The sequence below is a fragment of the Curcuma longa genome, chromosome 6 (assembly GCF_044706935.1).
Source record: "Curcuma longa cultivar G26 ecotype Majalengka, Jawa Barat chromosome 6, ITB_CL_G26_1.1, whole genome shotgun sequence".
Lineage (NCBI taxonomy): Eukaryota > Viridiplantae > Streptophyta > Magnoliopsida > Zingiberales > Zingiberaceae > Curcuma > Curcuma longa.
The window spans coordinates 4,130,649-4,150,997 of record NC_133866.1 but is presented as its reverse complement, the minus strand read 5'-3'; the positions used below and the strand labels follow the sequence as shown (position 1 = coordinate 4,150,997).

General features: G+C 36.9%; 2 protein-coding genes, 1 long non-coding RNA gene and 1 pseudogene across 6 annotated transcripts; 1 reads left to right on the top strand and 3 right to left on the bottom strand.

Annotated features, from left to right (window-relative positions):
- Positions 1-4,024, bottom strand: LOC141830313 (uncharacterized). Of its 2 annotated transcripts, none has more exons than XR_012601959.1 (6): positions 3,872-4,024; positions 3,560-3,790; positions 1,133-1,441; positions 798-959; positions 328-398; positions 1-226 (listed from the first exon to the last, which is right to left on the bottom strand). XR_012601959.1 is itself a non-coding variant. In XM_074717761.1 (6 exons), exons 1-6 carry the CDS (start codon positions 3,899-3,901, stop codon positions 119-121), a joined length of 924 nt encoding a protein of 307 aa, XP_074573862.1. In that variant the 5' UTR covers positions 3,902-4,023; the 3' UTR covers positions 1-118. The 2 variants fall into 2 exon arrangements, 1 of the variants encoding a protein (XP_074573862.1); XM_074717761.1 differs by having other exon boundaries at positions 328-411; positions 3,872-4,023.
- Positions 4,025-5,364: 1,340 nt separating this feature from the next.
- Positions 5,365-9,378, bottom strand: LOC141830942 (uncharacterized). The gene is made up of 6 exons (XM_074718391.1): positions 9,282-9,378; positions 8,962-9,195; positions 6,556-6,864; positions 6,220-6,381; positions 5,735-5,818; positions 5,365-5,633 (listed from the first exon to the last, which is right to left on the bottom strand). The coding sequence occupies exons 1-6, from the start codon at positions 9,309-9,311 to the stop codon at positions 5,526-5,528; spliced, it is 927 nt and encodes a 308-aa protein (XP_074574492.1). The 5' UTR covers positions 9,312-9,378; the 3' UTR covers positions 5,365-5,525.
- Positions 9,379-10,864: 1,486 nt separating this feature from the next.
- Positions 10,865-11,830, top strand: LOC141831221 (uncharacterized). Of its 3 annotated transcripts, none has more exons than XR_012602024.1 (4): positions 10,865-11,079; positions 11,150-11,275; positions 11,483-11,566; positions 11,700-11,830. It is a non-coding gene; the product is annotated as an uncharacterized LOC141831221 (long non-coding RNA). The 3 variants fall into 3 exon arrangements; XR_012602023.1 differs by having other exon boundaries at positions 11,385-11,566; XR_012602022.1 differs by having other exon boundaries at positions 11,150-11,566.
- Positions 11,831-14,493: 2,663 nt separating this feature from the next.
- Positions 14,494-15,950, bottom strand: LOC141830338 (uncharacterized; annotated as a pseudogene).
- Between the last annotated feature and the right edge of the window lie 4,399 nt (positions 15,951-20,349).

Below are 20,349 nucleotides of genomic sequence, written 5' to 3'. Positions count from 1 at the left end.
TTTGAATTCTTACATTTGGTTTAGATAAATAATAATTTTCATGATGATAAAATATGTTTACGTGGAATGATTTATTCAGCTAAATAGCTTGGATTAAACTTTAACAACAACTATAGTATTAGACTAACAAAGTTCCGGACATCACAGTCAGGGCTTCTCCTCGAATGAGTACTCTTTGCGTCTCGACGATCAACTCAAGGTCGAGTCTCCCACCTCTTGGAGAAGCCTACATCGAAAAGAAGACAGAAATAAATAATTTATAAGTAATAGATAAATGGATAAAATAAATGCTACAAATATTTTTGGTTTAAATAAAGATATTGGTACCATGTATGCGACGAGGCTGTTCTTCCCCAGCTTTTTACTCCAGTAGGGTGCTAAAGCACAATGCACGCTTCCTGTAACAGGATCCTGAGAAGGATGTTGTACATGTAATAGGAAACATGTAGCTAGAAATTTTTCCTAAAGTATCATGGATCTATTCGAGAGAAATTGAAGATCATAGTGCAACTGGTCCGGGTTTTGCATTATGGCCCAATTTCCCACGAGAGAAACAAAGAACTAGTTAAAAAAAAAAGAGGATAAGAAATTTATAGGAAAACAGAAATATTTTTCTTTAGTTTCTATTTCTTTAGGGAGAAATTTTGAATTTTTAATAATTAATTATTAAAAATATACATATAAATCAGAAATAGACTTGAAAAAATATATATCCAAGCAAGCTAATCATGTATTATATGTAGTTGGCTGATCTCTGAAATGGGTTACCAGACTATTCAAAGTGGCGTATAGAATACCTCATTAATTCCAAACTTGGGGCAGAAATAACGAGTAAAGAAGTCAAATTCAGAATTGGCAGGAGCAGATGCTGTTACGACAATAGCACCTCCAGCACACCTTTGAATCTCTTCAAAATTTGGTTGTAGATTGAGAATATCCTTTGCAGAAGAAAGCTCGACCTGAGAACAGTTCATTGTTAACATGCATTTCCAGATTCATTTATTGTTCAAGTGGCAATAAGTTGAATACATCATGAAGAAAAGCAGTTAAGTATTTCAAAGCATACTTTGCATATTCTTAGAATGAATGCTATTTTTTAAAATGTTTTCATGAGATAAGAAAAGATGAGTACCATGAGTTCTTCATCGGTTCCAAATTTCTGAACATTGATGATGGAAGCACCATTCAAAGTAACCGGAATCGATAGTGTGTCAGAAGCATGACATTCTGCTACTGGAAGCACTGGAAAATCCAACTCAATTAAGAACTTCGCAGCTTTGGTTGAGGAAACATCTATTGTATCGAAAATATCGGTGGAAACAACTCTCTTGGCTGTCAGTGTTCCAGATTTGGTTGAAAAATAAATTACGTCACTATTCACTAGACCAAGTGACCAGAGAAAATGTGCAGCTGCTAAAGTTGCATGGCCGCAGAGTTTTACCTGCAAATAGAAGATTAAGGAAGTTGATGCTGCAAATAAGTCCATCAAGAGAGGCAACTTATGGTCTCTCTTGGTGATTAACTAGCATTAAAATTCAAACTATGACCAACATTTCTAAAAGCTTGCCAAAGATTTGATGAATAGAACACTTTTACAGCCTAGCATATAGTCTAAGAATAAACAACATATTAGTACAAGTGCATTTGAGCAATAACATAAGAGACTACATCAAGTGAAACACAACTATTTAAAAAAATGGAAAGATAAGCAAAGAATTTGGAAGCAAATATTGTTTCTTTGGTGTTTTTTTCTTATTCATAATAACAACCTCCATATCATTTTGTAACAGAGACAGTTCATTTTTGAAGATTAAAATGGATGAATTGATCAAACAACAATCAACAATGCCCTTACTGTTAAAGGAAAAAAGGATTACCACTATTTTCATCAACTTGCACGATTTGCCTCTACTTCCTGCAATACCTTCAGTGACAATATCTTATATTTGTAATCATTGTGCATGTAATTTTGTATTGGACGTCTATCACCATCATGCAAACTCTATTATGGCAGGTAAGCTTTAAGTTCATCTCTTTGATCCTTGTCTAACAATTAGGGCCCACAGAGAGGCCTCCCCTCCCTCCTCTTACACCGATCATCATTTTCCTACCCTTTCAATGATTCTTTTCTCTAGCTTCTTGGTTTCTTACCAATCTCATTAACTTGTCAAGCCCAACCATTATGCTAAAATGATCGACTTCAAGTTAACAACAGCTCAATTATCTAAGCTTAGAAAACTTTATTAATTACTCCACAATTCAATATATCAGACTAATGCTTTGTTTGGGAGGAGGTGAGGGAAGGGGAAGGAAAGATAAATAAGGGGAGGGGAACTTTTTTCTGCAAGTTTGCTCCAAGGGGAGGGGAACTTTGAACCTTATTTGTAAAGGAGTGAGGAAAGAGGAGGGAAGGGTAAGTTTTAACCTTCCTTACCCATAAAAAGGGAGATTTTCTTACACTCTAATTTGAGGTGTAACAAAGGGAAGGTAACTCTAAATATTATTTGTTACAATTTTATCCCTGTTTTAACATATTAATTCTCAAATAATTTATTTAATCTAAATTTTTCAAATTTCTCTAGCTGAGCACAATCTTTTAACTCCTTTCTTACATCAATAAATTTTTATAGAAATATATGTAAAAATATTGATTTATCCTTTGTCGTAACAAAGTAAACAGATTCTATATTTTGCATGTCTACTCATTATTTCTTCAAATTTTTTTATTTATTTAAGTCGTAAATATTTATTTTAGTTGGTCTCATAAGGTGGTTTTGACAAGAAAAATCTTATATTAATTTAATGAGCTATACATATTTTTTTCACATGTAGATTTATTTTAAGAAATAAAGGTATTTTTGTAATTGTATATATTTAACTTTCATTCCATTTCCTTTCCTCCTAACAAAGTAACACATGTTACATTAATGAACCTTCCCTTCCTCCCAAATAAGGAGAACATAAATACTTCCCTTTTCCTCCTTTCTCCTTCCGTTAATGAACTTTCTTTCACCCCAACCAAACAGAGCGTAAACTAAGGTGTCATAATATCTCCTACTTGATGTTTGGCATCTCAAGTCCCAAAGCCCAACTCGTTAGCCCATAACTATCCTTAATAGATGACAGCCAGGCACAATAGCGGCTTCAACATCACATAGCTCTTTCGCTTGGTGACAATTGTTTTAAGCTTCTTACAGCCGCCGGCCCAACTTGACCACATACGAATAAAACTGGTAAGAGATTCAACATCACTCGGTGCCACGCTTTCTTAATATCCATCTCTTTTGTTGACCTGGTATTCATACATAGCTATACCTATAGCTATCACCTCATATTGTCTCAATATGAGAGAGGGATGTAAACACCGCAATCACCACTATAAAATAAGCCACTACCAACCACAATCATCAGCTCTACAACACCGTCTACACCATCTATCAATCTTTTGATTGGAAGCAGCCACGGCCCGACAAGGGTGTTCCACGCCGTCGATGCTGACTAGAAAACAGAGAAAGAAAAAAAAAAGAAAAAAAAACGGAAACGGAAACGGAAACCTAACCTCCGCGACGGGAGTGAACCATCGGAGATGGAATCGGTGGCCGCAAGCGCCGTTGGTCTGGCTATCAGACTCCACATCGACGGCCCGAGAGAGGAAAGCGGTCTCGGAAATGTTGAACTCTCCGGCGACCGACTGCATCCACTCGTCGCCCGCCGCCACGTCCTCCGGAGTGTCGAGGAGGCACACGGCCGCCGGATTCCCCTTGAACGGCGCACTAGTGAACGCATCGATCTGTGCACAACACCGATTGATAATGAACAACTTATTGAAGTGGGATCGCGGAAGAAAGGTGAAGAGAGGAAAGGAGCTCACCACAGCGTATCTCACGGCCCTTTTCGCCATGGAATCGGAAAGGAGTCGGACGAAAAGCTTCAATTTGCAGGAGATAGACGAAAGAGTGGATCTGGAAAATAAACTTGAGCAGGCAGGCCTGAGTGGACTTGGAGACCGCTCATTTAACTTGTAAAAAATATCACTGTAAATCTCCCCTAATTGTCATAAACGTACATTTAAATTTTAAAAAAAAAAATCAAAACAAATTTGATTTTTAAAAGAAATTTTTATCTCTGAGCAAACCATATTAATATTTTATTTTAATTTTATATGAGTAATAATAAATCAAATTGCAGCAAAAATCATATATTTTTTTCAGTGATAACAAAATAATTAAAAAAACAAATTTAAACCTGTTTCTTCATTAAATGCAAATTCTAAAAAACAAATTGATATCACACATCAACAAGCACCAAGCTGCATCTCCTCTACTAAAATTTTAAAATATATTTAAAAAATACTAATAAATTATATATAAAAAAGGGTATGTCAAAATTTGAAAAATAGGGGGGAAAAGATTACATGAGAAATTGGTTAATAATTTCTATAAAGTTTAGAAGACCTCATGGATTAGCTAGACCTTCTATGGTAATAAAATCAATTCAATTTGCTTAAAATATTAATTTTTTTATTTGGATAAATATTAAATACATTTTTTATTTGGATTTCATAATAATATTATATATGATAAAATAATTCAATAGTTTGTCTTAAAAAGATTGATTAGGGAAACTCATTTCTAAGGGTGAGTAAAATATCTTAATTCAAAATTTTATTTTATTTTTAAAATATCAATTATTTCAGTTTATTGGATTCTATGTCGATTTTAAAATTTAAAAATTAGTTTGATCGGTTATATTCGTTCAAAAAAGTTATTGATCGATTCAATTTTAAACCGATTGTTCATCTTCATCGATGGAGAAAAAAAAAAGAAAGAAAAAAGTGAGGAACCTGTTAAAACATACAAGAATCTTAAAGTTAAAAAATACTAACTTTATGTATTAATATAATTATATTAATTTTAACCACTTATGTGGTAGCTCCATTAATTGTTGGCTATAAAAGCTGACAGTGTCGATTTCTGTAAAAAAGAGAACTAACACATATATATAATATCAGTTGACTATTATATTATTGATTATGATGTATCTAAATTTATATTTAAAAGAAAATTTCTTCACGATTGACTTCGATCGATTAATTCTCGATCTATTGATGAACTTAAACTGTTTACATCGGTTATCGAATTAATCAATTTTATATAAACCAAATCGATTGCTCAGGCCTAATTACAAGCAGAATGAATTGTTCGCTGAGGAAGGTGAGGAAAAAAAAAACAGATCTAGAAGATCATTCATTCGATGACCATTAAGAGATGGACTCAAATCGAGATGCATTGCATTGATTCACCATATTCGAGTAGGGAAACATAGTTGCATTGCATTGATTCACCATATTCGAGTATGGAGATATAGTTGCAGCTTAGAGATTGTTTGGATTATTGTTGCTTAATTACTAGACCAAATATCTTGAAAGTGAGCTTACGGATAAAGCAATAATTGTATTCGAGTATGTGATTTATTCAGCTAGGCTAGATCCAAATAGCTTGGATTAGACTTTAACAAGTATAGTATTAGACTAACAAAGTTCCGGTCATCACAGTCAGGGCTTCTCCTCGAATGAGTACTCTTTGCGTCTCGACGATCAATTCAAGGTCGAGTCTCCCACCTCTTGGAGAAGCCTACATCGAAAAGAAGAAAAAAATAAATAATTTGTAAGTAATAGATAAATGGATAAAATAAATGCTACAAATATTTTTGGTTTAAATAAAGATATTGGTACCATGTATGCGACGAGGTTGTTCTTCCCCAGCTTTTTACTCCAGTAGGGTGCTAAAGCACAATGCACGCTTCCACAAACAGGATCCTGAGATAGATGTTGTACATGTAAAAGGAAAGATATAGCTAGAGATTTTTCCTAAAGTATCATGGATCTACTCGAGAGAAATCGAAGATCATAGTGCAACTAGTCCGGGTTTTGCATTATGGCCCAATTTCCCACGAGAGAAACCAAGAACTAGTTAAAAAAAGAGGATAAGAAAATTATAGGAAAACAGAAATATTTTTCTTTAGTTTCTATTTCCTTAGGGAGAAAAAAAGGGAGAAAACTTGAATTTTTAAAATTTATTATATATATATCAGAAATAGATTTGAAATGTATCTATATATACATGCAAGCTAATAATGTATTATACTATTATTGATACGTAGTTGGCTGATCTCTGAAATGGTTTACAAGAAGTCTATTCAAAGTGACGTATAGAATACCTCATTAATTCCAAACTTGGGGCAGAAATAACGAGTAAAGAAGTCAAATTCAGAACTGGCAGGAGCAGGTGCTGTTAAGACAACAGCACCTCCAGCACACTTTTGAATCTCTTCCAAATTTGGTTGTAGATTGAGAACATCCTTTGCGGAAGAAAGCTCGACCTGAGAATAGTTCATTGTTAACATTCATTTCCAGATTCATGTTATTGTTCAAGTGGCAGTACGTTGAATACGGCATGAAGAAAAGCAGTTGAGTATGTCAAAGCATACTTTGCATATTCTTAGAATGAATGCTATTTTTTAAAATGTTTTCACGAGATAAGAAAAGATAAGTACCATGAATTCTTCTTCGGCTCGAAATTTCTGAACATTGATAATGGAAGCACCATTCAAAGTAACCGGAATCGATAGTGTCTCAGAAGCATGACATTCTGCTACTGGAAGCACTGGAAAATCCAACTCAATTAAGAACTTCGCAGCTTTGGTTGAGGAAACATCTATTGTATCGGAAATATCTGAGGAAACAACTCTCTTGGCTGTCAGTGTTCCAGATTTGGTTGAAAAATAAATTACTTCACTATTCACTAGACCAAGTGACCAGAGAAAATGTGCAGCTGCTAAAGTTGCATGGCCACAGAGTTTTACCTGCAAATAGAAGATTAAGGAAGTTGATGCTGCAAATAAGTCCATCAAGAGAGGCAACTTATGGTCCCTCTTGGTGATTAACTAGCATCAAAATTCAAAATATGACCAAAATTTTCTAAAAGTTTGCCAAAAATTTGATGAATACAACACTTTTAAAGACTAGCATAAGTGACTATGTCGAGTGAGACACAACTATTTAATAAAAAAGGAAAAATGAGCAAAAAATTTGGAACCAAATACTGTTTCTTTGTTTTTTTTTTCTTTCATAATAACAACTTCTATCAACAGAGACAGTTCATTTTTAAAGATTAAAATGGACCGATTGCTCAAGCAACAATCAACAATGCCCTTGAGAGTCTGTTTAAGGAAAAAGGATTAACACTATTTTCAACAACTTCCACATTTGCCTCTACTTCCTTGTAATACCTTCTGGGACAATATCCTACATTTGTAATTGTTGCACATGAAATTTCGTATTGTGCTTGCTTCTATCACCATTATGCAAATTCTATTATCGTAGCTAAGCGTTAAGTTCATCTCTTTGATTCTTATCTTATAATTAAGCTCTGTTTGGAGGTTCATAAATGGAAGGGGAAAAGAAGAGAAGGGAGGGGATGTAAAGTATTTATGTTCTTCTCGTTTGGGAGGAATGGAAGTTTCATTAACATAACATGTATTATTTTATTTGGGAAAAATAGAAAGGGAATGAAGGTTAAATAAATAAAATTACAAAAATATCCTCACTTTTTAAATTAGACAATGATTTTATTTTTTATAATATTAATATTTATTTTATAAATACAAATTAATTACTTTTTAAATAAAAAATTAATTCTTTTATAGAAGAGTTCATTGTATTATTCGTTACTCTATTAGATGAACTAATAGATTATATTCATAAATTTAATTTACATATTTTAAGTGAATTACATGTTCAGCATATGGGCTTTGGCGCATCGCTTTGAGAAGGTAAATCTCTACTAATTTTTTGTTTTACAAGTTTTTCATGAAACATCACAAAGATTATATTGTTGCAACATGTGATAGTGATTTGAAGCGACAGATATATTCGCAATTGGAGAATGATTAGCCTACGGATTTATTGAACAAAGAAAAAAATTATAGTTACCTAATAACAAGTTGAGATTTCGATGAAGAAGAAAGGAGCGAAAAGATTGTGCTCAACGAAAGAAATTTGAAAAATTTAGGTTAAATAAATTAAATAAGTTATTTGAGAATTAATATTTTAAAATAGGGATAAAATTGGAACAAATAATATTTAGAGTTGTATTCCCTTTTCTTACACCCTAAATTTGAGTGTAAAAAAATCTCCCTTTTCATGGGTAAGGAAGGTTAAAACTTATACTCTTCCCTTCTCTTCCCTCACTCCTTTCCAAACAAAGTTCAAAGTTCCCTTCCCTTTATTTATCCTTCTTTCTCCTTCCCTCACCTCTTCCCAAACAAAGCGTTAGTGGTCCACAGAGAGGCCTCCCCTCCTTCCTCTTACACCGTTCATCATTTTCCTACCCTTTCGATCATTATTTTCTATAGTTTCTTGGTTGTTAACCAATCTCATTAACTTGCCGAACCCAACCATTATGCTAAAATGATCAAGTTCAATTTAATAATAGCTCTCTTATCTAAGCTTAGAAAACTAATTACTCCACAATTCACCATATGAGACTAAACTAAGGTGCCATAATCTCTCCTACTTAATGTTTGACATCTCAAGTCCCAAAGTCCAACTCAATAGCCCATAACTACCCTTAATAGATGACATCCAGGCACAATGGTAGCTTCAACATCACATAGTCAGCTCTTTCGCTTGGTGCCAATTGTCTTTAACTCCTTAAGAGATTCAACATCACTCGGTCCCACGCTTTCTTAATATCCATCTCTTTTGTTGACCTGGTATTCATTCGTAGCTGTAGCTATCGCCTCGTCTCAATATGAGAGAGGGATGTAAACACCGCAGCCACCATCTACCAATCTTTTGATTGGAAGCAGCCACGGCCCGACAAGGGCGTTCCACGCCGCCGATGCTGACTATAAAAACAGAGAAAGAAAGAAAAAAATAAAGGAAAACGGAAACCTAACCTCCGCGACGGGAGTGAACCATCGGAGATGGAATCGGGGACCGCAAGCGCCGTTGGTCGGGCTATCGGACCCCACATCGATGGCCCGACAGAGGAAAGCGGTCTGGGAAATGTTGAACTCTCTGGCGACCGACTGCATCCACTCTTCGCCCGCCGCCGCCGCGTCCTCCGGAGTCTCGAGGAGGCACACGGCCGCCGGATTCCCCTTGAACGGCACACTAGTGAACGCATCGATCTGAGCACAACACAGATTGATAATGAACAACTTATTGAATTGGCATGGGATCGCGGAAGATAGGCGAAGAGAGGAGAGGAGCTCACCACAGCGTATCTCACGGCCCTTTTCGCCATGGAATCGGAGGAAGAGGCTTCAATTCGCAGGAGATAGACGAAAGAGTGGATCTGGCAAATAAACTAGTGTTGGTCTAAGTAGACTTGGCGACCGCACCAGTAGCCAAGTTTGAATTAATACACGTACATTTAAATTTAAAAAGTTAAAACAAATTTGATTTTTAATAGAAATTTTTTTCTCTGAGCAAACCATATTAATATTTTATTTGAGTAATAGTAAATGAAATTGCAGCAAAAAATCAAATATATTTCTTTGTGATAACAAAATAATATTTTCTACAAAACTACTTATATCTTGCGCAACTTGTCACTTCAAAATTCTGGAACACAAGAATAAAGATCAAAAGAATGCAAATGTATAACTAATTCATGAATCAAATAAATCAAAGCTCAACACAACCAAATTCCAAATGAAAATTTGACTAAAATAGGATTAAAAAAAGAGTTTCGTAAGGGAACAATCCACCAAACTACAAGGCTTTATAAAGACAAAAACTACTGCATTTTTAGATTGGATGGTGTAATAAGTTGGAATTCCAATCCTAATCATCTACCAAACATAAAGAAAGTAGGCATTGCAGAGAGCATGTTCTTCTGTCGAACATGCACTAAGAAGAAGAAAAAGACCCAGCACAATGTCAAGAAAGAATAGCTAGGATTCGGAGTTCTTTGAATTAGGCTTCAAAGCTTTATCAAAGTAGTCGCGGATGTCTGGAACAATTCGCTGGATGAGATGACAATACCTGCAGAATTCCATCAGAACTTGATATGAGTAAAAATTGAAGGTGAAGAAACAAACATCAAATACAGCATCTCTGCATGAATAGAGACAGTGGGATACAGTTAAATGAATTAAGCGCACCCAGGTAGAATGCTTAATTTTTCGAATTGCTCCAAAATAAACAAGATACAAGTTTGCCTCAGGGATATCGCATTGAATGCCTCTGATAATTCATACAAGCTAGAGACGTTATCAATGTTAACATCCTACATAATGGAATCAAAACATGAATAATTAAGATTCACTACAAAAAAAATGATTTTAGAAGACACTATCTAATGAGACATTTTAGTTAAAATGCATCAACATGTAAATTTTGAGGCACTTAAAATTTGAGTGGCATTTTTGTAATAAAATCATGAGAATTACAATTTTTTTATTTTTCTTTTCCTTTACCTTTTCCCTCTTCTTACTTCACAGAACCCTGATTTTGCCGGCACCACTTTTCCCTCTTCTTCCATCGATCGTTCCCGCAACCTATAGCACCAGCCGATCATTCCTACTGTAAAATACCGAAAAACTAAGAGGGTTAAATTGTAAATACAATTAACTTTAAAAGTAGAGATTAAGGGAAGATGAAGAAGGTTTATTAAAATAACCCTAAAGTCTAATTTAGGAGTTTAAATAAAGCAAATTAGGGTTATTGATTTAGGGTATAAGGTTAAAGGGTATTGGATGTAAGATACCTAAACTCGTTAAAGGATCCGATAAGAATCCTTTAAGGAGATGCCGATCGCGATTTTTATCCTGTTTCGCCTCTGTTTCTCCCTGCCTCGCCTCTGTTTCTCCCCGTGAGCGACACAGGGAGCAACGCCGCCCACGAACGCCGCCATCCGCGAGGTTTGGAGGTCGCCGGCGAAGAGAGGAATTTCAAGGTTGTGCTGGCAGCAGCGGTGACCGTGCGGTAGCGTTGATCGGCGCCGCGATCGCGCGTGAACGGCAATCGAACGGCGGAGCTGGGAGAGGAAGATCGGGAGGAAGAAAAAGGTAAGATTGACCCGATCTTTTGGATTTCTAGGGTTTCCCGAGTTGATCTTGTGTTTTTCCCGGATTTTAGAGCTTCGATTTCGATTGGATTGGTGGATTTTGGATCGGAGCCGGTGCGAGGTTGGATTCTGATTAGATCTGGGTTAACCGGCAGCCGGAGCTGAGCTAGAGCTTCTAGGGCAGTCGGAGGTCCGAGGTAAGTATTTGTGATTTCGATTAGTTTGTTTAGCAACGAATTTGGTGGGATTGTTGGGATGCACGGTTCGATTGAGTTTTGTGGGATTTTTGTTGATTTCGGCCGTGAGTTCGATTCTTGATCGAGAAGTTTGGAATCGAGGCTGATCTAGGGTTTATTTCCTTGAGCGATTTTGGGGTTTTGAATGTGGAATTCCTGCTGTTGAAGTTGCCGATTAAAGATTACTGTGCTATTGGGTTTCGGCCGCAAGGGATGGATTTGGATTCTAGGGCAAGATCGATTTGAATTGAGGTGAGTTCTTTACTTGTATTTGATTGAGTTTGGCTTTGGCCATGGATTTAAAGAAGGGATAGTATGTTGTTTTCTTCTATCAGTTATGATTCTGATAAAGTTTGAAGCTTATGCATAGTTATATATGTTGCAGGGGGCTAGTGAGAAAAATAAAGAAAGCCCAAGTCATCAATCATATACGCAGTCAAAGAGGGTTTAAATGTTTTGAAGTTAAATGAATATTCATTTTATATTTAAAGTGCAATATTCTTTTTTGCAGTGATATATACATGTAATAATTTTTGTCTTTTAAGGCAGTGTAAAAGTCATAACAAAAGCTAGCGAGACACAAGCAAATGCCTCAATAAATAACAAAAGGGGTCCATAATAAAGAAGTGTCTCAAAAGATAAATAATGGATATTGAAGAAAAAAGTGCCCCAATATATAGCAAATGAGTTATTTTTTGTGTCTCAAAATAAAATTTATTCGTGCCTCAAAATGAAATTTATGAGGCATAATAAAACGCCTCAACATATAGCAGGTGAGACACTTTTTTATGCCTCAAAATGAAATTTAAAAGACATAATAAAACACCTCAACTTATGACAGATGAGGCACTTTTTTGTGCCTCAAAAGGAAACTTAAGAGGCATAATAAAACACCTCAACATATGATAGATGATGCACTGTTTTGTGCCTCAAAATGTAATTTAAGAGGCAAAATAAATTGTCTCAATATATGGCAGGTGAGGCATTGTTTAGTGCCTCAAAACAAAATTTAAAAGGCATAATAAAGCGTCTCAATATATAGCAGATGAGGCACTTTTGGATGCCTTAAAATAAATTTTAAAAGGCACAATAAAATGCCTCAACATATAGCAGATGAGACATTTTTTCGTGCCTCAAAAACACTTCAAGGAACATTTAGTAACGCCTCAACAAATATCTGTTGGGGCGCCAGTATTTGTTGTGACACCTGCTTGTACGACGTTTTATCCTAACGCCTCAACAAATCAAAGTGTCACAACATAAATCTATTGAGGCACTTTTTGAGCGCCCCAACATACAAATTTTGTTGTAGTGAAGGTAGAATCATTATATTCCAAAGCATTGTCAGTGCGGAGTGTTTTAATAGGACATGAGAATTGTGTTTGAATCATTTTTGCAAATGTGGAGTAAGTCGAGGCAAGTTCAGAACAATTTTTCAAAAAATAAATCCAAGTGAATCGGGAATAATCATCAACAAATATTACAAAATATCGATAACCTTTGAACGTTCCAATGGGAGAGGGCCCCCAAATATCTGAGTGAACTAGGGAAAAAGGTTTATCAGCAATAGAATGATTATTTGAGAAAGAGAGTGCTGGTTGTTTGCCAAGCTTGCAATGCACACAATCAAAAGATTCAAATTTAATAGAACCAAAAAAACCTTTAGTAGCAAGAGATCGGAGGTTATGTGATGAAGCATGTCCAAGTCTGAGATGCCACTGATAGATGGAAGAAGGAGAAACGACAGCAGAGATAGAAGAAAAGGGTTGAAGGGAACAAAGCTCAAACAGGCGACTCTTCTTGCGTCCCGTCCCAAGAATCTGGCCCGTCTGCGAATCCTGAACCTGTACACCAGAAGACGTGAAAATAAAAGTAAGTCCCTGCTCAACCAACTGACCAATAGAAATAAGGTTTAATGTTAAATGGGGAATATTGTAGTAGACATCTTGGAGAGATGGTGAAGTGACATGACCAGTATGTGTGATTTTCATGGGGGCACCATTTGCAGTGTGAATGGGAGGCGAGGTGGTGAGAGGTTTTATAGAATGTAGCAGATTAATGTTAGAGGTCATATGGTTGCAACAAACAGAATCTAAGAACCATTGTCGGTTACCTGATGTGGTGGCTAATGAAGGTTTGGTAGATAAAACCTGAGTGAGTAGTTTATGGATATCCATAAGGGTAGGAGTAGTGGGCTGAGGCGGCTGCAAAACCTTTGTGACGGCGGCTATGGAGGAGGAAGAACCAGCTGTAGAAGATCTGCGACTCAGTTTTGGGCAGTTCTGACGGACATGACCCTTTTTGTGGCAATAACGACACTCAATGTTGGGGCAATGAGTGTAAGCATGTTCAGCATTCGGACAACGACGACATCTAGCAGACTTGTCCGATCGAGCATTAACACGATCCATATTGAGAGACATAAAGAAAGAATTCAAGGAAGTAATTCAGATCCGAAAGTAACGAAATCAAAATCTGACCACACAGATGTGTCGACGATCGAAGCAGGAGTCGACGATCAAAATTCGACCACCGGAGCCATCAAAATTGCTAGAGTACCTTGACCTCGCTGCGTCTTGTTGTGGCTTGGGCGTCGACAGTGGAAGGAGTCTACCAATAACGAGGTGTCATGGAAATAAAGGACGTCGCCTCTCCCAAATAAAGGCAATGGTTACAGCAGTTTTGTAGCATCATGGCTTTAGGATGATGGTTAGAAGAAGAAATCACCAATTGGAAGGTCGGCAGTTCGAACTTGCATGGGCCACCAATTTTTGCTTTGTTTGCTGTAGCAGTTTCTTTCTTCGGCGACCAGCAGCGTGATGGGAGGGAAGAAGGGAAAGCAGCGTGATGGGAGGGAAGAAGGGAAAGCACGTTTCGGATGGTGGCGGCGTCCGGATGGTGGCGGCGGCGCCAGATAGAAGCCAATGATCTAGGGCTCTGATACCATGTCGGTAAAAAACATATGCTTTCTGAATTGAATTAGAATATTACAAGCCATAGGTCCCTATTTATACATGAGTATAGGGACTTATTCTAGACGATTTATTCTAAACAGAATATTTAATACGATTTATTCTAAACAGAATATTTAATAAAATATTTAATATATATAATAAATTAAATATTCTAACAGTTGAAACTTACCATAATTTACTCTTTTAAAAATTAATTAAAAAAAATTATATTTTCATTTCAATACAGTTATCAATACTAGAAGATATTTGGAATAGACTCCTCAGATGCTAATATATCCACCAACTGCTCCTTGCTGATGCGCCTTCTCAACATTTCCAATCCCATATCCTTAAATTTCTGCATCTTCTTTCTATTTGTGAGAAACCTTTCAAATATCCACTTCGGCATCTTCATTTGTAAGTTAATCAATTCCAATCCTATCGAGGCATGGATCAAGTGTGCGTCATCTCTTGCTTTTTCAGTGCTGCTCATCATCTGCATTCGCGTAGGATCTACAAGTATATCAAACTTAGTATTGCAGTCATTACACTTCTTCAGCAATTCGGTTAATATCCTAGTCGACGACTGATATTTCAAAGTGAAGTCGAGCTTGAAGATCATGGCGTCCTCTTGGTAATTCAGAGAATTAACTTGATCAATTTCTTCTGCTGCTAATATCTGTCAATTAAAGCAAATTTCGTTAAGCATAGATGTATATATATATATATATCAATCAAAGAGAGTATACATGCATGAAAATTAAGCAAGGTCAGCTTGATCGATCGAACTATCGATCTTCTCTCACGTTTGGGATTTTGATAGAATTCAGCAAGAGCCAAGCAGTTTCCCTTCGAAAAGAAGCTCCGAAAAGCTCCATCAATGCACCTCGAGGATCTGCCTGCGGCTCGAGGGCAACAAGGAACGACGCGTTCCGGACCTTGGGGGCTTCTATGCTAAGCGTGTCGACGACGTCCACCATGAGCGACTCGAGTTGTGGGGCGCGGACATCGATGGTGACGATGGAGGGAAGCATGTCGATCTGAAACACGATTAAATGCTTGATGGAGGCGGAGTGGAAGCTTAATTTCTCCGTTCTGTTGAGCACGATCGCACAGCAACGGATGAGTTGCAGAGTCTCGAGGAAGGGGCAGGAGGCGAAGAGGTTGCGCAGGAAACCATCGCTAAGGAAGCAAGATTCCATTTTGAGGGAGGTGAGGAAGGCGCAACCCAAGGGCGTGACGGGGCGATCGAAGTATTCAAACACCTGGATGTTGTCCAAGGAGAGGATCCTCAGCGACTTGATGTCAAACAAGCAGCAATACCTGCGGCTGACATTCAACCATCTCTCGTTGTCGGAGGTTTCTTTGATGATGAGGTTTTGCACGCCCACCTCGACGAGGTTGTCGAAGACCAACTGTACGAGGGATTTGGGTATATACGCGACATCGCCAAAGATGACGTGGCATTGGTGAATCAGAGCACGGGGGAAGGTGAGCAGACAGCGGAGGAAAGAGAGGATGGAGGGGAGGAGGCGGCGGAAGCGGGAGCAGACAGCGGAGAGAGCGACTCGCTGCTTGATGGAGAGGAAAGAGAGGATGGAGATAAGGAGGTCGTCGTGGAGGGAAGTGAGGCGGTCCGCCGGCGTCCCTTCCTGTTCGCGCCGTCGCTCGTTGTGGTCCATCAAGCGAGCGTACGTACGTATTCAGGGTTTAACAGATGAGAAGAGCAATTAAAGAATAAATTAATATTATAATTGAGAAGGAATCGGTTATAATTGAGAAGGAATCGGTTATTTATTTTACATTATATTAATTACAACGTCAATTAGGTAACAATATAGTACAAAATCATTTATTAATTTTTTTTATCCATAATAGTCTTATTTCTAATGTTTGAGCGAGTCACCGGATAATATATATAATTCGTTAACTAACCCAATAAATATATTATAAAAAATACGATATTAAATATTTTGAAATAGTAATTAAGAATAGATCTTATGAGAACAATATTCTGTTATTAGATTTCGTTCATTATTTTTTATTTATTTTTTATATCTATTACAACGTCTATTAATTGCAATTATAATTTTAAAAAATCTAAAACTTATTAATTGTTCAGCCATAAATAGATAATTATATGACGATTAGCAATTAGCATATGATATAATAACATATATCTATCAAGGGGTGTTAATTCTAATGGATGAAGTAAGGAATGGTATTACAAAAAAAAATTCAAATAAATAATAAGTTCCAACAAATTAGTCACCAAAAATGCATGAATGGCATAGATTAATGTATTAAAATTAAAGAGTTTTACATAACAATAGAAGGTCAAAGATAGACATGGAGGATAAAAATAATTTCTCACCCCTTTTAGTTGATAAATAAATAGTCTATTTATATGCTAATACATAACCTACTAACTCCTTAATTATAGTCCACTAACTAATCAACATTAACTATTTATATAACTTTTTTTTTCTTTATGGAATCTCAAATAATTTTGACAGTATCTTATAGAGACTGATTTCTAAGGATTGAGTGATCAATAACTTAAAAGATATATTTCTTTGCTTTAGTATCTGTCAATTTCAATGTTTCATGCTCTATCTTTTGCATATTTGTAAGCTCAACATCTTTTGTTGGTTCTCCTATTCCAGAAATTACGAATTTTTTATACTCTTTGGACATTAAAAATTCTCCATGAGCATGATCTAATGGTCATAGTGACCATCAAACCAAAGAATGATTAGCTGTATAAAACTTTTGAAAGTCATCACTCTTCTCGGAAAATTAAATAGTAGAAGGTTGATGATAAACAAGGAGGACAGAAAAATATTCTCAAATGTATTTTATTGATAAACAAATAGCTATTATAAAATAATGCACAATTTACTAAGTGAGTGTTGGACAATCTTTGTCGGAGAGATTAATTTATGCTGAATTGAAGATTACAAGACAATTACACTTATCTTGTAGAGATGGCTTGAACAGATAATTTCAAGCTGCCAACAGGGGTTGGTGTTTTCCCAATCACTGGTCCTGAGTCAATCGAATGCCGAGTCGGTCGAGATGCCGAGTTGGCCGAGTGCCAAGTCGGTCAAGACGCCGAGACGCAGAGAGACCAAGAGCCGAGTCGACCGAGACGTCAAGATGCTAAGTCGGTCGAGACGTCGAGAGGCCGAGATGCCGAGTTGGCCGAGTGCCGAGTCGGCCGAGACGCAGAGAGGCCGAGACGCCGAGATGTTGAGTCGGCCGAGATGCCACGAGGCGGAAGTCGAGGCCTGCGTTCAACATAGTTTTCTTAAAATAGATTCGTCCCCTCTGACAGTGCTTAGAGGTCACGACGAACGTCTGTTTCCCAGGATACAATGATAGAACCGCGCTGGCCACCAAGCACAGGCAGATCGCGGCGAACTGAGATAGTACCCGAACGCTATCACCAGAGAGAAAGAAAGAGGGAATAGAGGTGGATTTGCTTCGTATATATTGTTCTTTGCTCAAGACTTGGAGTCTTATATAGATTCTCTCATTTATACGTTGCATTCATGCAATTAAATTGCATTCATGCCCATAGATTGATGCATTCATGAATCCATACGTTTATGCATTCAATTACATCAACATTCATGCAATATTAAATTGCATACTTATCATTTGAGCAAACATTATTTTAATGGTTCTCGGAGGAATGGAGATAGATCTTCCCATATTCTTTGAATTTAAATTCAAGTTTTGCTCAAAATATCAACATATGGGGCAATATTAAGATCATTGTGAAGTTTTGGGTGATAAACAATCGACCTCACAACTCTTGGATATATATGGTGCACAAGCTATATATGTAGGAAATTACTTAGAATTGGAAGGTGCAAGACCAACGGCGGAATCAATGACACAATTAAAATACATCATGGCAGAGTTAGTCACTAGAGATCATACCCGAACTACCAACTCAGCCAGGGACACACAAAACTTAATTACCTTTCAATGACTTGAGGAAAAGGCTAAGCCCTAGCTATAGTGGAGGAGGAGGAGGAGGATTAGTCAAGGATGATGGTTGGACCTTAATCAAGTAGGTCTAGGGAACTGTTGGATCGAGGTGGACCAACAAGGGAGGATGAATTGTCCCTGAAAATAAAATACAAATCTCTTGTATTTCCTTACAAGGATAGAAGTTAGCAGCAATTAATTAAATAAGTAAACATTAATTAAACTAAATAAATGGTAAAAGGCAAATACACACAGATATACTTAGTTACAAACTAGGTGGTTGTAAACCAAGGCGGTTGAAACTTGACTATGAAAATCTCCTTATGGCGGTGAAGCCTTTTACAGAACTTTAAAGCACAAGACAAAAACTAGAAGAGAATACAATTTCAGTGTTAAGTTTTCTTCCAACTTCTAAGTTTATTTATAGCCTAAGCCAACTGATCTTGATCATTGATCGTAGATAGATTTTGATCATAGCTGTTGATTAAATAAGGATAAATTTTATCTTTAATAAAAGATAAAGAAAATTATCCTTAATAAAAATTAAATATTTATCTTTTATATGATAAAAGATAAAATTGATTAAATCTTATTTTTTCAAAGCTGCCATTTTTGGCTTGATGAAGAAATTTCGCTGCTATTTTTGGCTTGATGAAGCCACGTCATGCTAAGCCTTCATGCTAAGCCACCTCCAAGTTTTATCCAAGCTTGTATTCATGATAAGATTAATCCTTGATGATGTCATCAAGGATTAAATGTTGTGAAGCATGGGCGTGCATGACTTTATCTTGTTTTTAAAAGCTATGTCCAAAAGGTTCAAGTCTAAGTCTTCTACTTCGATCAAGGTCAACGATCAAAAGTCAACATATTTGACTTTTGTTCACTTTTTTAGAATCGTTGGTTGGGTGATTTCTGACCAACCAGAGTTAGGTTCACTCGAATCCGACTCCGACCTTTTGCTCCTCGAGCGTACTTCCTTCCGGCTTTTCGTCTCTTGGACGTCGCGCACACGTCGTCTTTCTCGCTCCACCGGTGTACTTTTCCGTGTCCCTCGGATGCACCAAATCCATCAGCTCACTTCCCCATGCCATCCTTCTCGTCCGTCGTGTCCTACGCTCAACTTCCTCTGTTCCTAAACTCCTGCACACTTAAACAGAGGGATCAAAAATACACAGTACCTAACCTAACTTGGTTGATCACATCAAAATTAACCGGGATATCAATAGGAACTACAGAGATCGGAGCTATCTGTGAGACATCACCCTCATCCATCGGGACGACGCAAGCCATCACAAGGTGAATGAAGATAAGTTCTTGGAATATTATAGGCCTCAATAAAGGTCTTAATCAGAAGGAGGTGGAGTCCCTCTTCCGTAGTGTGAAGCTAAGTGTTTTGAGTGTATTGGAGATGAAGCTATTGGCAGAGGGTTTTCAAAAATTAAAAACTCGTAGATTTCATCAACTTCAGGTGGAACAACAAGATAACCAAGGGAGCAGGAGTTGGATCGTACTGATCTGGGATGACCAAAAGATTGATCTAGAGGTGTTGGAATTGACATGACAAATTTATACACTAGTAAGTAGAACACAATGCATGTTTCCCATTTTGGAGGGCTGAAGCACGCCTATCATCAATCGGAGCAACTGATTCGCGATGATGTAATATAAGTTTCAGGATCTAAGAACTCAAGCTGGATCTAGAATGAGCAAATGGCAGCTTATGAAATTTGACTTCATTGAAGCTCTCAAATTAAAGGAAATGCATGCCTGCAAGTGCCATAGAATACCATCCATATGACATAAGTACAATTTGAGAAGACAGGCATACATACATACATGAAATTAGAGAAGACAGGCATTGTTGAAGTGTCTTATCCCAAGTGGTAAGTATGAAGATATGTGTTGTTTGAGGTTTCGAATTTGAATCTTCTTAGCAATATGTAACTGTTGGCTGAGGTATTGTTTCAGTAGTAGGCTCTTAAAAAAATCTCTTAGGGGGTTTTCTGATATGGGGTTGTTTCGGCGGTGGGACCGATCACTATAAAAAATTTATCCAATATAATTTTTGAGCCTCTGGGGTAT

Bases quoted from the DNA above. Each gene is read 5' to 3' on its own strand.
- LOC141830942 (XM_074718391.1), bottom strand. From the start codon at position 9,311: ATGGCGAAAAGGGCCGTGAGATACGCTGTG. The intron at 9,196-9,281 runs GTGAGCTCCTCT...TGTTGTGCTCAG, and splicing joins GGGCCGTGAGATACGCTGTG to ATCGATGCGTTCACTAGTGT. The intron at 5,634-5,734 runs GTACCAATATCT...TTTTCGATGTAG, and splicing joins ACAACCTCGTCGCATACATG to GCTTCTCCAAGAGGTGGGAG.
- LOC141830313 (XM_074717761.1), bottom strand. From the start codon at position 3,901: ATGGCGAAAAGGGCCGTGAGATACGCTGTG. The intron at 412-797 runs GTATTCTATACG...CATCCTTCTCAG, and splicing joins CCAAGTTTGGAATTAATGAG to GATCCTGTTACAGGAAGCGT. The intron at 227-327 runs GTACCAATATCT...TTTTCGATGTAG, and splicing joins ACAGCCTCGTCGCATACATG to GCTTCTCCAAGAGGTGGGAG.